The sequence below is a fragment of the Oryctolagus cuniculus genome, chromosome 2 (genome assembly GCF_051225735.1).
Source record: "Oryctolagus cuniculus isolate XC-2025 breed Fujian yellow rabbit chromosome 2, ASM5122573v1, whole genome shotgun sequence".
NCBI lineage: Eukaryota > Metazoa > Chordata > Mammalia > Lagomorpha > Leporidae > Oryctolagus > Oryctolagus cuniculus.
The window spans coordinates 91,922,524-91,939,902 of NC_142868.1; the positions used below are offsets into that span (position 1 = coordinate 91,922,524).

Below are 17,379 nucleotides of genomic sequence, written 5' to 3' on the forward strand. Positions count from 1 at the left end.
CTAATATATGCAGGTAACCGTATAAGGGAGACAAATAGGTTAAAACCATATATAAGGGAAAACACTTCTTTGTTTGGGGCTAAGGATTTTGGATAAGAAATTCCATCTGGGCCTTATGCTGGCATAATTAAAGACTACTTCATGTTTTTTTTAAAAGATTTATTTATTTATTTATTTATTTGAAAGTCAGAGTTATACATAGAAGAAGAAGCAGAGAGAGAGAGGGAGAGGGAGAGAGACAGAGACAGAGACAAAGGTCTTCCATCCACTGGTTCACTCCCCAATTGGCAGCAACGGCCAAAGCTGCGCTGATCCGAAACCAAGAGCCAGGAGCTTCTTCCGGGTCTCCCACTTGGGTGTAGGGAACCAAGGATTTGGGCCATCTACCACTGCTTTCCCAGGCCATAGCAGAGAGCTGGATCGGAAGTGAAGCAGCCAGGACTCGAACTGGCGTCTACATGGGATGCCGGCACTGCAGGCAGCGGCTTTACCTGCTATGCCACAGCACCAGCCCGAAGACTACTTCATGTTAAGAGGCCTTGGTGTGTTTGGTCTCGGTACATGAATCCTGCTATAGTAACTTGTTGACATTATTGTAATTTGGGTCCATGTCAGAAGATAGTACATGAGCAGATACCAGCAGTTAAATTACTTGGGAATTGTTGATTATAAATAAATATGTTGATAACTAGGAAAGAAAAAGTTGTTAATTCATAAATACATGCTCAGTAGATTTTGAGTAGTCACAATTGTAAATGTCATGTAACAAAATCCACTTTTTAGTATATCCTGTTCCATGAAAAAATATCAATTAGCACAATTGATATATTTTCTTCAGTTGACTAAATTTTTATCAGTTGACTACACTTATGACCCACATAGGGAAATATAATAAAAGATAAGGCATTTATAATTAGTTTGTGAAACTAATTCATAAGCTGAACATTTTCTCATCCTTTACATTAATATCTGTAAGTGAACATATTGCTTCTTTGAGTAGATTGCATTTAGATATATAAACTAAATATGAACAACTGAGTGAATGCGTTTGGAGAAGTTTATATAAGAGATAGTACCGTAAGCACACTGAAAGGCTGCATTCGCCACACACCCTCAACAGTCCACAGTGGTATTAATAGAGGTGTTATGATTTTTCTTTTAATTTCCCTTTCTCCACAGTTTATACCTTTGTGATCCTTCTGTAGGGATCAAATATTTACAAGTCTGCTAATTCCCCTTGGAAAGATTTCATTTTCTTGCTTTGTCTGGTATTGTTTTTTCTTGAGGTGACTTCAATATACTGCTGATCCAGAATATCTTTGATAGCCACAGTCTGTTTTCTAGGCTACACTGCAATGTTTTATAGTGTTTCTCCTTCCTGATGGAAGTCACTCCATCCACTGTAAAAGCTACATTATTTCTACATTAATTCTCTTTGATATTCCAGAATGTTTCATGACATAGCCACCCTTTAATGGGCATTGCTTACTTTCTACAAATGAAGTATAAGAAAAAAGCTGTTTTTCCCTTTTGCCTCTGGTCTCTGTCACTATCACCATGGCAGTTGTGGTGCACGGTTTCAGTACTTCAGTTCTCCCAGCATTTCACTCACTTAGGAGCATTTACACTCTGAAATAGATATAGGGTAATGGCCATGTTTTCTTTGTTTCTCAGTTTATAGATGGCATTCTGCAGAGTAAATGTTCAACAAATATGTTTCGAGAATGAATTATCACTCTTGAATTCATATAAGCATATTAATTATTGCTGTAAGTACTCCAATTGTCACTTACATTATCTCTAATCATACAATATGCCACTCTCACATCAGCTTCTGATAGTAGCTTGTGTTCATATAGACCAAAGACAGATAAAGAAATCACCTGTACCAATGTAATATATATGTAATATACATAATATATTTGTATGTGCGTGTGTGTGTGATTTGGAATGTTAAACCATCAGCCTAGCTTGTTTTTTAGCATAAAGAAAAGCATCCTTTGATTATTATTTCATTTAAAGGTAATAGACTAAGCAGATACTGTGTTTTACTTTTATAGCACCTGTATCTTTTCCTGTATTTTTGATCTTTTTACATGTATGTATGTGTGAGAATTTATTTCATAGGTATAACTCTAATAAGATAAACATATTTCCCTTCCTCCCTGTCCCCACTTGCTCAGTCCTCCTCCTCCTTCCTTCCTTTTTTTTTTGCAAAAAATTCAATCTACTCTATAGTATTCTCTGTATTATCCAGTCTACTCTATAATATTGATTAAAAAAATAGATGAAAGTTCCACTGGAGTAGAAACAAGAGCCAGAGTCAACAATTGAATCAGAAAATGAGCATTTCATTCCTATACATTTTTTGCATTTACATTAACTAAAACATATTAGAGAAAACATATGATGTTTGTCTTTTTCAGACTGACTTATTTAACTAAATATATACATAATGTTTTTAATATTTCTCTTTGCTGGAAGTCAGTGGGAGATAATGGGTAGCCAGTCCAATGGCCGACACAACTAAACAAGATTTTTTCAAAAAACAAAAATATACATCAGACTCTCATATTTGTACATATACAAATCTCCTTATTACTTTTGGAGAGAACTAGGTATATTTCTTAACATAGTGGAAAAAGCAACTCCAACTTTTGAAGATACAACCAAAAAACTGTTTATAATATGAAAATCAAAACTATTGGCCCAAGGTGTGGAAAAAGTAAAATTAGCATATATTTAAATTTAAAAAAACAAATATGTTCATAGTCATAGACATTTCCCTGAAAAATGTTAGTTACCTAATTTAATTTTTTTATTTTTCTTTTTAAACTTTTATTTAATAAATATAAATTTCCAAAGTACAGTTTATGGATTACAATGGTTTTTCCCCCCATAACTTCCCTCCCACCCACAACCCTCCTATCTCCCACTCGCACTTCCATTCCATTGACATCAAGATTCATTTTCAATTATCTTTATATACAGAAGATCAATTTAGCATATATTAAGTAAAGATTTCAACAGTTTGCACCCACACAGAAACATAAAGTGTAAAATACTGTTTGAGTACTAGTTATGGCATTAAATCACAATGTACAGCACATTAAGGACAGAGATCCTATATGAGGTGTAAGTGCACAGTGACTACTGTTGTTGACTTATCAAATTGACACTCTTGTTTATGGCATCAGTAATCACCCTAGGCTCTAGTCATGAGTTGCCAAGCCTATGGAAGCCTTTTGAGTTCGCCGACTCCGATCTTATTTAGGCAAGGTCGTAGTCAGAGTGGAAGTTCTCTCCTCCCTTCAGAGAAAGGTACCTCCTTTGATGGCCCGTTCTTTCTACTGGGATCTCACAGAGATCTTTCACTTAGTTGTTGTTGTTGTTGTTGTTTTGCCAGAGTGTCTTGGCTTTCCATGCCTGAAATACTCTCATGTGCTCTTCAGCCAGATCCGAATGACTTAAGGACTAATTCTGAGCCAGAGTACTGTTTAGGACATCTGCCATTCTATGAATATGCTGTGTATCCTGCTTCCTGTGTTGGATCATTCTCTCCTTTTTTATTCTATCAGTTAGTGTTAGCAGACACTAGTCTTGTTTATGTGATCCCTCTGACTCTTAGACCTATCAGTATGATCAGTTGTGAACTGAAACTGATCACTTGGACTAGTGAGATGGCATTGGTATATGCAACCTTGATGGGATTGAATTGGAATCCCATGGCACGTTTCTAACGCTACCATTTGGGGCAAGTCAGCTTGAGCATGTCCCAAACTCTACATTTCCTCCCTCTCTTATTCCCACTCTTATATTTAACAGAGATCACTTTTCAGTTATATTTAAACTCCTAAGAATAATTGTGTGTTAATTAAAGAGTTCAACCAATAGTATTAAGTAGAACAAAAACATACTAAAAGGGATAAATATTAAATTGTACATCAACAGTCAGGGCAAGGGCTGATCAAGTCACTGTTTCTCATAGTGTCCATTTCACTTCAACAAGTTTCCCCTTTGGTGCTCTATTAGTTGTCACTGATCACGGAGAACATATGATATTTGTCCCTTTGGGACTGGCTTATTTCACTCAACATGATGTGTTCCAGGTTCCTCCATTTCAGATCTTTTTTTGACTGCTGTATAGTATTCTATAGAGTACATGTCCCATAATTTCTTTATCCAGTCTACTGTTGATGGGCATTTGGGTTGGTTCCAGGTCTTAGCTATTGTGAATTGAGCTGCAATAAACATTAAGGTGCAGAGAGCTTTTGTGTTTGCCAATTTATTTCCCTTTGGGTAAATTCCAAGGAGTGGGATGGATGGGTTGTATGATAGGGTTATATTCAGGTTTCTGAGGAATCTCCAGACTGACTTCCATAGTGGCTTTACCAGTTTGCCTTCCCACCAACAGTGGGTTAGTGTCCCTTTTTCCCCACATCCTCGCCAGCATCTATTGTTGGTAGATTTCTGTATGTCAGCCATTCTAACCAGAGTGGGGTGAAACTTAATTGTGGATTTGATTTGCATTTTCCCTGATTGCTAATGATTCTGAACATTTTCTCATGCGTCTCTTGGCCATTTGGATTTCCTCTTTTGAAAAATATCTATTGAGGTCCTTGGCCCATCTCTTAAGTGGGTTGGTTGTTTGTTGTTGTGGAGTTTCTTGATCTCTTTGAAGATTCTGGTTATTAACCCTTTATCTGTTGCATAGTTTGCAATTTCTTCCCATTCTGTCGGTTGCCTCTTCACTTTCCTGACTGTCTCTTTTGCCATATAGAAACTTCTCAGTTTGATGCAATCCCAATAGTTTATTTTGGTTTTGACTGCCTGTGCTTCCAGGGTCTTTTCCAGGAAGTCTTTGCCTGTGCCTATATCTTGCAGGGATTTTCCTATGTTCTCTACTAATTCGATGGTGTCGGGTTATAGATTTAGATCTTTAATCCATGTTGAGTGGATTTTTGTGTAAGGTGCAAGGTAGGGGTCTTGTTTCATGTTTCTGCACGTGGAAATCCACTTTTCCCAGCACCATTTATTGAATAGACTGTCCTTACTCCAGGGATTGGTTTTGGATCCTTGATCAAACATAAGTTGGCTGTAGAATTTTGGATTGATTTCTGGTGTTTCAATTCTGTTCCATTGGTCTATCCATCTGTTTCTGTACCAGTACCATGCTGTTTTGATAACAACTGCCCTTTGGTATGTCCTGAAATCTAGTCTTATGATGCCTCCGGCATTGTTTTTGTTGTACAAGATTGCTTTAGCTATTCGAGGTCTCCTTTGTCTCTATATGAATTTCAGCATATTTTTTTCCCGATTTGAGAAGAATGTCTTTGGTATTTTTATTGGTATCACATTGACTCTATAAATTGCTTTTGAGAGAATGGACATTTTGATGATATTGTTTCTTTCAATTCATGAGCATGGAAGATTTTTCCATTTTTTGGTATCTTCTTCTATTTCTTTAAGTTTTTGTAATTCTCATCATAGAGATCTTTTTCATCTTTGGTTGAGTTTATTCCAAGGTATTTGATTGTTTTTGTGGCTATTGTGAATGGGATAGATCTTAGAAGTACTTTCCCAGCCATGGCATTGCCCTTGTATACAAAGGCTGTTGATTTTTGTGCATTGATTTTATGTCCTGCTACTTTCCAAATTCTTCTATGAGTTCCAATAGTCTCTTAGTAGAGTTCTTTGGATGCCCTAAATAAAGAGTCATATCATCTGCCAAGAGGGATAGTTTGAGTTCTTCCTTCCCAATTTTTATCCCATTAATTTCTTTTTCTTGCCTAATAGCTCTGGCTAAAACTTCCAGAACTATGTTAAATAGCAGTGGTGAGAGTGGGCATCCCTGCCTGGTGCCATATCTCAGTGGAAATGCTTCCAACTTTTCCCCATTCAATAGGATGCTGGCCGTGGGTTTTTCATAAATTGCTTTGATTATATTGAGGAATGTTCCTTCTATACCCAGTTTGCTTAGAGTTTTCATCATGAAAGGGTATTGTATTTTATCAAATGCTTTCTCTGCATCTATTGAGATAATCATATGGTTTTTCTTCTGCAGTCTGTTAATGTGGTGTATCACATTGATTGTTTTGCACACATTGAGCCATCCCTGCATACCAGGGATAAATCCCACTTGGTCTGGGTGGATGATCTTTCTGATGTGTTGTTGCATTCTATTGGCCAGAATTTTATTGAGAATTTTTGCATCTATGTTAATCAGGGATATAGGTCTGTAATTTTCTTTCAATGCTGCATCTTTCTCTGGCTTAGGAATTAAGGTGATGCTAGCTTCATAGAAAGAATTGGGGGCCGGCGCCGTGGCTCACTAGGCTAATCCTCTGCCTTGCGGCGCCAGCACACCGGGTTCTAGTCCAGGTCGGGGCGCCGGATTCTGTCCCGGTTGCCCCTCTTCCAGGCCAGCTCTCTGCTGTGGCCCGGGAGTGCAGTGGAGAATGACCCAAGTGCTTTTGCCCTGCACCCCATGGGAGACCAGGAGAAGCACCTGGCTCCTGCCTTCGGATTAGCGAGGTGCGTGGGCCATAGCACGCCAGCCACGGTGGCCGTTGGTTGGTGAACCAACAGCAAAGGAATACCTTTCTCTCTCTCTCTTTTACTGTCCACTCTGCTTTTCAAAAAAAAAAAAAAAGAAAGAAAGAAAGAAAGAAAGAAAGAAAGAAAGAAAGAAAGAAAGAAACATTGGGGAGGATTCCCTCTTTTTCAGTTGTTCTGAATAGTTTGAGGAAAATTTGAGTTAGTTTTTCTTTAAATGTCTGATAGAATTCAGCAGCGCATCCATCTGGTCCTGTGCTTTTTTTTATTGGGAGCCCCTTTATTACTGTTTCAAATCTGTCTCAGTTATGTGTCTGTTTAGGTTTTCTATGCCTTCCTGGATCAATTTGGGTATGTTGAATGTGTCCATGAATCTATCCATTTCTCACAGAGAAATCTGCTGTGAGTCTAATTGGAGATCCTCTGAGAGTAATCTGATGTTTCTGTCTTGCACATTTTAGAATCTTTTCTCTATGTTTCACTGTGTTGAGTTTGATTACAATGTGTCATGGTGAGGATCTCTTTTGGTCATGTTTACTAGGGGTTCTGTGAGCTTCCTGTACTAGGATGTCTCTGTCCTTCTCCAAACCCGGGAAGTTCTCTGCTAGTATCTCACTAAAAAGGCCTTCTATTCCTTTCTCTCTCTCCATGCCTTCAGGAACTCCTGGAACCCAAATGTTGTTTTTTTTAATAGTATCCTGTAGATTTTCAACAATATTTTTAGATTTCTAATTTCCTCTTCTTTTCTTTGGTTTGAATGTATACTTTCCTATGCTCTGTCTTCTAAGTCTGATACTTCTCTTCTGCTTCACTGACTCTGTTTTTAATGCTCTCTAATGTTTTTGTCATTTGATATACTTAGTTCTTCATTTAATTTTGTTTTTCTTCACTATCACACTTTCCTGTTCTACTAGATTCTGCTTTTCATTTTGATTCCTCCTTAAGATTTCATTTTCACCAGAGAGATTTTCTATCCTGTCCAGTAAGGACTTCTGTAGTTCAAGAATTTGTTTCTGAAAGCTTCTAAATGTTCTTATCATAAATTTTTTGCAATCCATATCTTGCATTTCTTCTATCTCATCATCTTCATAATCTTGGCTTCGGGTGTCTTGTTCATTTGGGGGCATTATACTGTCTTCCTTGTTCTTGTTTCCTCGGTTTCTGCGTTTGTTGCTTGGCATTGTGGAGATATTCTTTGGATTCTTCTTCCCTTGCTGTGGTGTTTTTTTCTTGTTATATTATGAATGCATTAAGTGGACTATGTGCTTTTGTTGGAGCCTTAGAGGCTTGAGATGGGTTGGCCAGAGAGCTCTGTTTGGTGCTTCAGGGTTAAGGGTATGCCAAAAGTGACACTCCCAGTTTAGGCATGGTAAATCTCTCTGTCTCTCTCTCTCTCTCTTTTTTTTTTTTTTTTTTTTTTTTTTTTTGTTCCAGAAGGGTAATTCCGCACAGCTGAGCGGAAGTGAAGGTAGTCAGCTTCTGATCTCTGGCTCCTGTGGGTGTAATATTTGTTTGCTCTTTCCCAAGGAACACAGAAATAATCTTTAGTTTGACTTTTAAAGTTTACAGGTTTAATTGAAAAACAATAATTATGGAGCATATGGTGATATTTTTTGCTTTTTAAAAATTTTTATTTAAAGTATGCTTTGATTTCTGTATATACTGTGGTTAAGATTTAGTCAAGCAGTGAACATGTCATTCTCTTTATCGTAATTCTCATTCTGAGAAGCAGAATTTGACTGCATCTTTAAAGTGCTGTTCCTGTAGGTGTGTAGAAAGTGATGGAGAAATTTTATTGCATCTCTTCTCCATTTTCATAGTACATGCAAATCATTATGAGGTGGGTGTTGGTGGGTAGGAGGTAATAGATACACAGGAGCCAGAGAGTTCTCAAGGTCTTCTCCAACACTGCATTATTTGCCCTCATAGTGTTGTGGGCTATGTTGGACCTAAATTAATATTCCAGACTCTTTGACCTACAGAATTGTAAATACAGCCACAAAAGTGGCATGCAGTGTGGTAAACTTTATTTACAAAGTGAGAAAAGTACACTGGCTCATTAGGACTTTATTTTGGGAAAGCTGGCCAAAGAAAGGGAATTACCATAACCTGCTCTGCTCCTCCTGAGTCCGCAAGGAGAGAGCAAACTTGCATTCTACCTAGCATTTTATGAATTTAGAAAACCAAAAGCGTTTACATGATACTACCCCCACTATGCTGTGTAAAAGTACTTTCAGGGGAGGGGTCCCATGATTGACAGGTTGGTGAACATTGCAACGGAATGAAGGAGGTTGGGCTCCCAGCTCATGATCTTAAAATTGTCAAAATTTTCCCTCATTAATAGAGCTGTAGGAATTAACAGATGATAAGAAACCTTTTCGGTCAGTTACTTCACCAATGATTTAGTAGGTCCATATAATCTTCTCTAACTTATTCTAATGTTATTAATGTGTTTCATTTGTATAATGTACAAATAAAACATTTACAATAAGTAAAATTTCAAATTCTCGTGTCTCCCAGTATCTTCCTAAATGCACATTAAGATCACAGCAATCAAAGTTCTATTTTTAGATAAAACCCTGGTGAAACCTTCACAGGTATGTCTAACCACACCACCTTTGCTAGCGTTTGTTACTAGAGGAGAACGAACGCCTCGGTTCTCTGGGCCATCACACTGGAGGGGCAGGTGTGCGGGGACCCAGCCCGGGCCGGGGCGGCGCGCAGCGGGCAGCCTCCGGGCGCCGCGGGAATCCCGCTCCAGGGTCTCGCGAGAACAGCGCCCGCGGACGGCTTCCCGCCCAACGGCCGCGCCGTCAGTTCCCGCTCGGCGCCCGGCCCCGACGCCATGCTCCGCCTGCTGCTGCTGCTGGCCGGGCTCCGTGGCTGCCCAGCGCCGAGGCCCGGTAAGCCCCGGGCCCCGCCGTCCCTCGGGGCGGGGCGGCCTCTCTCCCGCGCTCCGGAGCGGGCTCGGCTGCCTCCGACGGCCGCGGCCTCGCTCCCTGTTGGCCGGCCCCCCGTGGAGGGCGCCGCGTCGGGATGCAGAGCCACCGTGAGGGGAAGTCACTTTCGCAAGCCGGGACAGACCTGTGCGCTCTTTACCTAGATCTTTCTAAGCAGTGTGCATGTCTAGTTGTTTTAGCAGCATTTATTGAAAAAAAATGTCTTTAACCTGTACTAGTGCCTTTGGTTCTTTTTCAAAGATCAGTTGAGTGCATTTAGATGAATCTCATTCTGGGCTTTCATTCTGTCCTGTTGATCTACTTTTCTGTTCTTTGTCCAACATCACATTGTCTTGATTACTGTAGCTTTAGATTAAATTTTGGACTTTGATAATGTAAGCACCCTGGCTTTATTCTCCTTCAATACTGAATAGAATTTTCTGGGCATTCATGGCCTGTCCATGTAAACTTAAAAATTAATAGTTGATGTTCACAAAATAATTTCCTACAATTTGGTTGAGATTGTTTGAATCTAAAGATCAAGTTGGGAAGATATGACATCTTGACATTAATGAATCTTCTTATCCACAAACAACCTGTCAATCAACTTATTTAGTTGTTCTTTGATGTCTTTTATAAGTTTTGTAGTTTTCTTCATAGAGAGAAGGCATAGACATGATAATATTTTGGAAGGTGCTAATGTAAATGACAATATACTTTTTTTTTTTTTGACAGAGTGGACAGTGAGAGAGAGAGAGAGAGAAAGGTCTTCCTTTTGCCGTTGGTTCACCCTCCAATGACTGCTGCGGCCGGCGTGCTGCGCGCTGATCCAATGGCAGGAGCCAGGTACTTATCCTGGTCTCCCATGTGGGTGCAGGACCCAAGCTCTTGGGCCATCCTCCACTGCACTCCCTGACCACAGCAGAGAGCTGGCCTGGAAGAGGGGCAACCGGGACAGAATCCGGCGCCCCGACTGGGACTAGAACCCAGTGTGCCGGCGTTGCAAGGCAGAGGATTAGCCTAGTGAGCCTCGGCGCTGGCCGAGATAATGTCCAGTTTTCTTGGATAACCTTTGCAATGTCAGGATTATTGGCCAGCCTTAGTAATTTGCATGCCTTTGCTAATGCAGTCCCAGGCAGTGATGAGAGATAGTCAAAGCCAGAAAGAATATACATGTAACAGAATTTCTCTTCTGAGAGTACATCCCCAAGTTGTCTACATATTCCCAGCCCAGCATGATCAATTTCTAGTCCATTTCCAAATTGGTTTGTTTTTAAAATCACCTTCTTACAGCCAAAAGCTAGGAGATCAGAATCCTCTGATTATTGCTTATACAATTCCAATTTTTTTAAGACAGGCCAGTTGTGCATCAACTTCATAAGGAGATATAAGGCAGTCCACTCCCTGAGATCTAGCAGCTTTAATCACTTTTGTGGGCCATAGCATGTGTGATATTGATAGGACAGGTAAAACATTCGTGGATTTCCAAGACTTTACCCTCACGAAGAAGCTGGTTTCCCTTAAGGAGGCTGGCTTGTCGTTCTTTTCTAGACCTTTCTACTTTTTTCGAAGGTAAAGTGCATCCATCAAAAACAAGAACAGGTTTAATTCTATGATATACTAACATGTTAACAAATTTCATACAAAATCCCACATACCTCTAATAATAAACACTGACTTTATTTATTTTGAACAACTCCCAAATAGCCAAAAATCAGAATCTAGTATTACAAAACACTGATGTTCTCCCATGAAGAAATGTTCAAAGAACTGTGACAGTAGCAATGAAAATCTTGCAAATTTCAACTATCAGTAGGTTCACTGTTGGCTAATTTATCAGCTCAAGCAGTGGCTCCTTTGTGAAGCCAGCAATATGTATCCACAGCTATTGCCTGTCCTTTATATTTCCTCACAGGGATGGGTTCAGAAGCTTTTTTGATAAACTGTAGTAGTCCTTGGATCCCCATAGTACCATGTTAACCTGTTCACAGAGCTCTGATGCTCTATTTGGTAGTTCTTCGAACTTCAGGCTTTTCTCTGCTCCACTCTGAGTAACTGCGATTCACGAACCTCTCTGATAACGTGTCTAAATAGAAGATTCTTTCACTCTGAGGAAAGCGCACATAAATCCTCATTTTGTGATACATGTGTAAGCATCTTCTAGGCCAGGTCAATATCCTTCAAAAAGCATTTCCTCCTTTTCACAGTGGGAGGCACTGAGCACCACATGACGCACATCATCTCGCAGTGATCCCCATGGCACTTGTTAGCTTCCACACAGATCACTCTTTTCACTTTTCAGAAAGGCATCTCCTCACAGCTCAAGGGCAGAGGGACTGGGTCCCCAAAGCCCACCTCAAACGTACCTCACCCAAGCCACAGCAACCAAAGCTGGCAGTGCATGACTCTGGCAACCCAGCTACAGTGGAGCACCCAAAGTCAGCTGTGCTTAGTCTTATCTGTTGCAGCCCAATTATATCTATTGCAGAACTCAGCATCTTATTATTCTCTAAAATGTCCCTATGTTATTACATAAGAAAAATCATGGAGTTACAGTTACAGTAGCACCACGACTTTTGAACAGCCAAATGAATTAAGGAATTTGTTTAAGGCTACCAAAGGCTTTTTTTGATGAACTGTGTATAAAGTTGGAAATTTAAAGTCTTAAACTATTTTATTTTGTTGTAGTTTCTTCAGGCAGTCTTACTTACCACCTACTTGTATATTATTGCTAATGTTGTTATAGAGATAATGTAGTCCTCCTCCTACCTTATACCTCATCCACACTTAATATCCTGCCATCTAAGGAAATAGACAATATATACCTTTGTAATGCCACAGATTACCAACATCCCAAATCCCTTTATAAAAGTAGCTATCCAGGCCGGCGCCGCGGCTCACTAGGCTAATCCTCCGCCTAGCGGCGCCGGCACACAGGGTTCTAGTCCCGGTCGGGGCGCCGGATTCTGTCCCGGTTGCCCCTCTTCCAGGCCAGCCCTCTGCTGTGGCCAGGGAGTGCAGTGGAGGATGGCCCAGGTGCTTGGGCCCTGCACCCCATGGGAGACCAGGAAAAGCACCTGGCTCCTGGCTCCTGCCATCGGATCAGCGCGGTGCGCCGGCCGCAGCGCGCCGGCCGTGGCGGCCATTGGAGGGTGAACCAACGGCAAAGGAAGACCTTTCTCTCTGTCTCTCTCTCTCACTGTCCACTCTGCCTGTCAAAAAAAAAAAAGTAGCTATCCATGTGCTTGTCAAATATATAAAATTCTGTTTTGAATATGTCATCCAGTATGAGAAAACCATCACATTCAAGGATGTAATGAGTTCAGTGAAAGTACTATTCACAGAATTATGGACATGATTAAGGAAATCAATTAAGGCTATTAAACCAACTGTGGAAATAATTTTTTATCACCCTTAGGGATAAAGAGGCAAGGGAACACAACGATGTTGGTGGAACCTAGAGAGAGATAAATTTATTGAAGGCAGTCTCAACAGAAGCTGTGGCTTTTGAGAGATGCAGCTATATAAAAAAATAGTCAATTATGGTGACAGGTGTTTAGCCAACTGGATAATCTGCCCATTGAGATATTTGCATCCTGTATCAGAATCCCTGGGTTCTAGTCCTGGTTCTACCCCCAATTTTAGCTTCCTGCCAGTGCATACACTGGAAGGTGACAGTTATGGCTCAAGTGGTTGGGTTTCTGTTACCCACATAGGATTGAATTCCTGACTCACAAACAGCTCCTGGCTTAAGCCCCCCAGCTATTGAGAGCATTTGGGCAGTGAATGAGGGCTTAGAAACTCTCTGCACCACTCAAATAACAAAATTTAAAAATACCCAGTTTTGAAAAGGACGGTACAAATAAAACGCCTTGGCCTCTTTATACTTCATCCCTTTGCCAGTGCTTCTCTTAGGTGGACCTCATTCATGATCAAAGAGCAAAGGAGCTTTTGCGATGCAATCAGTAAAATAACAGCCTCCTGGCAGAGCAGTGCAGAGAAAGAACAGATAGCAAAACAGCCAGCCTGCAATGTACCTGATTCTGGACTTTTTGTTCCATTATCTGTTCCTGTGCATAACTAAATTTTTGTATTTACTATAACTTTGAGGCATATTTTGATATCAGGTAGATTTTAAAAATTTTCATAACTATCCCTTCATGAAGTTGAATTGTAGACCGAGTTTACCATGTTTAATCAAAGTGCATTTCTTGTCCCACAGGCCACCTCTAGGCAAGGTACATAACATCCATATTCACCCTTCTTATTATTCTTTTTTTAAAAAAATTATTTTTTTTATCTGAAAGAGTTACACAGAGAGAAAGAGAGAGGCAGAGAGAGAGTGAGAGGTCTTCTTATCCACTGGTTCACTCCCCAGTTGGCCACAACGGCTGGAGCTGCATGGATACGAAACTGGGAGCTTCTTTCAGGTCTTCCATGTGGGTGCAGGGGCCCAAGCACTTGAGCCATCTTGTACTGCTTTCCCAGGTAATAGCAGAGAGCTATATTGGAAGAGGAGGAGCTGGGATTCCAATCTGTGCCCCCATGGGATGCTGGCACATTAAGTGGTGGCCTTACCTACTATGCCACAGCGCTGGCTCTATTATCATTCTTAAACTTTTAGGAAGGGAAGTAGAGAAAGAGGGAGGAAAAAAAGGAAAGAAAAAAGGAAAAGGAAAAAGAAAGGGAGATAGGGTGGGAAGGAAATGAGGAAGGGAAGTATGATTATATTCTTAGAATTGTTTGTATGAACTAAATTGAATCTTTATGTTAATATCACATCCAACAAAGGGAAAAAAGGCAACACAAAAGAAGTTTTCTTCTGCCTCATATAACTAATCCTTATATAGGAAATATATGCACAAGGTATGTACTGCTTGAAATTTCACTTGCTGGAAGGATTTCCTTTTTCTAATCGCTTTTAGGGACACCTAAATGGGTTTGTAAGGATTTTTCAGTTGACATTTGAATACTATTATCATATCATACACATAATTTTCTTCTTTCACTTAACTTGTCATAGGAAACAATAAATGATGGTTGAGAGATTGATGTGTAAGGTTAGTGGACTGTGGATCATCCATTTATGCCACCTGAAGCTTGCAATAACTTCGTTTTTTTTAAAGATTTTATTTATTTAGTATTTGATTGGTAAAGACAGAGAGTGGGAAAGACAGAGAGAAAGGTCTTCCATACATTAGTTCTCTCCCTATGTGGCCGCGATGGCTGGAGCTAAGCCGATCCAAAGCCAGGAGCCAGGAGCCAGGAGCCAGGAGCTTCTTTTGGGTCTCCCATGTGAGTGCAGAGGCCTAAGCAATTGGGCCATCTTCCGCTGCTTTCCTGGGCCATAGCAGAGAGCTGAATTGGAAGGGACACAAATCTGGGACACAACCTGTGCCCATATAGGATGCTGGTACCACAGGCAGATGCTTAGCTTATGCACCACAGCACTGGCCCCTCAAGAACTTTTAAAATGTTGCCCTACATATAACTGTTCCATTTGATGAATACTCCTGGGAGTGCCTGAAAATGTCAGTTTGTGAAGTGTGGCCTGGGTTGCAAATTATATAGTATCATATTGTATGAGTTTTAGTTGCTATCACAGTCCAATATTGGGCCAGAAGCATTATTAAAAGAAAAAAAATACTTGAAGAGATATATGCTGTATTTTTCCCTTTTTCCTGTTATAATGAACCACCAAATGAGTGGTTTAAAATAACAGAAATGTACTCTCTCACAGTTCTTGAGACTGGATGTATACAATCAAAGGATTCGTAGTGTTGGTTCCTTTTGGAAACTTGGTTGGATCATGCATTGCATGCCTGACCCCTAGTTTCTGATAGTTTTATCAATCCTTGGATTGTAGACATGTTATTCTTACTCGGTGTGTCTTCTCCTCTTCTCTTACTTATAAAGATGCTTGTCATTGGATTTAAGGTCCACCCTAATCCATGATCCTCTCATTTCATGACCTGTATTTAATTATAGCTTGCAAAGACTTATTTTCCAAATAAGTATACATGAACCGATTCTTGTTAGACACTTATTTTGAGAGGGCAGTATCCAACCCACTATATGTACAATTGAGGATATTTCCTTGGTTCAAAACTGTTGGGAGCTTTTCTGGGATTCCACTAAAGAGGCCTAACAGGCATTCTTCAACATTTCAGTCAGTCTTTTCATGAGCTCTTTTTTCTCCTAGCTGTAAAGGAAAACCAGTAGAGCTCCTTGCACAGTGGCCTATATCAACTGAAGAGCCTTCTCTTACTTAGGCTACCTATAAATCGAGAAGCCTCTGGTTTGTCATTATAGGGTCAAAGCAACAAAGCTGTATGTGATACAGGTTGCTTTGAAATTCCAAAGTGATCTACAAAGTGTTGCGCCTCATCATTTAGTATGGAGAAGGATACTTTCCAGTGCAGTCTAGACCACCTGATCATTATAAACTGATTTTCTCTGTGTGGTATATGTATATCTTTAATTAAGACTCTGATATACTTCTTCTTATAAAGACAAATGAGACACCTGTTACTTTATTCAGGTCTCAGAGGCGTGATATTATGAATGTACTCCAGTTTCTTCTGAATGGGCATATTAGTTTCTTGTTGATGATGTAAAAAATTACCATAAACTTGTGCTTTAAACAGTTCTGTAGGTCATAAGTCTAAAGTTAAAGTATAGTGGGTCCAAATCAAGGAATTGGGGGTGCTGTGTTCTTCTGAATGCTCTAATAAAGAATTTGTTTTCATGCCTTTTCCAACTTCTAGGGGCTGGCCATATTCCTTAGCTTGAAACTGCTTTCCTTCACCTTCAAATGCAGTACTATTGGGCTGAATCATTATAACACTGCCTTTTTTCTGTTTCTCTCTTCTGCTTTAATGACACTTTTCACCCCTAAGATACTCCAAGATAATCATCTTATTTTAAGATCAGGTGATTTACTATCTTAATGGTATTTGCCATGTAACAACATATCCAAAAGATTTGGGGATTTGTATGTAGATCTTTAAAAGGCCAGCATTCTGTCAGCCACAGATAGTGAGATGTTTAGTGTCCAGTTAGAATCAAAATCAGAGATTTAACAAGGTCATGAGGCAAGAGAGTGCAGGTATACTGCCATCACTGTGAAGCAAAAATGCAAACTAAAAGCCTCTGCTTATTATGATAGAGAAAACAGCAACTTTTTCTGTCAGTGGTCCATATAGGTGCTAGTGTGTGGGTTCATTTGTTTCAGTCCATATTTGGAATAATATCTGTTATTGCAGTTAATACCTGATTAAACTCAAGGAAATTCATTGCCATTTGTTTGTTGCATGTATGTTGTTTTTGTAGAGCAAGCAAATAATGTTTGGGACTATAATGAGAATCACTGCTCTTGCATATATTTTTCCATCATAATGGGACTAATTTCTGTATATAGAAGGACTTTTTGTGTAATGTTTTGTTAATGGTAGAGATGATATTCAGGGGTTCCCATTTGTCCATCCATTTCATAATAACCCTTTCTCTTTTCGTCAGGTAAAGTGTGCATTCTGAAAGTCACTGCTCTGTTTACACAAACTGTTTCATTAAATTATGATCGGATGGATTTGTGACCCCTGGGTGCTCTCATAGCTATAAGAACCTAAATTCCATTCATCACCCAAGTGTTCATAAGCAAGTGTTCATAAGCAAGTATTAAGACCTTAAGTATTTTAGGCCTCAAAAATTAGTATTAACTTAGAGTCAACGTTTGATATTACACAGGTGTGAGTAATTGGATTTCAATTTTTGTGTATCTAGTCTGAGTCTTTCTTTTAGTCACTTTAATGTATTAAAATAATGGAGCTCTTTGACTTTTACTGCCTCTTATTTGTGTGATAATTACCTAATTTAATGCTTTTGT

The 17,379-nt window shown here is 39.7% G+C and overlaps 1 protein-coding gene across 1 annotated transcript in view; it reads left to right on the forward strand.

The window, feature by feature from the left end:
• LOC103352162 (disintegrin and metalloproteinase domain-containing protein 32) overlaps nucleotides 1-17,379 on the forward strand; it is a 191,886-nt gene that overhangs the window by 28,256 nt on the left and 146,251 nt on the right. The window contains exon 2 of the mRNA XM_089327036.1: nucleotides 9,194-9,458. Within this exon, the coding sequence (XP_089183162.1) occupies nucleotides 9,194-9,458 (265 nt within the window). The remainder of the gene's footprint in view (nucleotides 1-9,193; nucleotides 9,459-17,379) is intronic.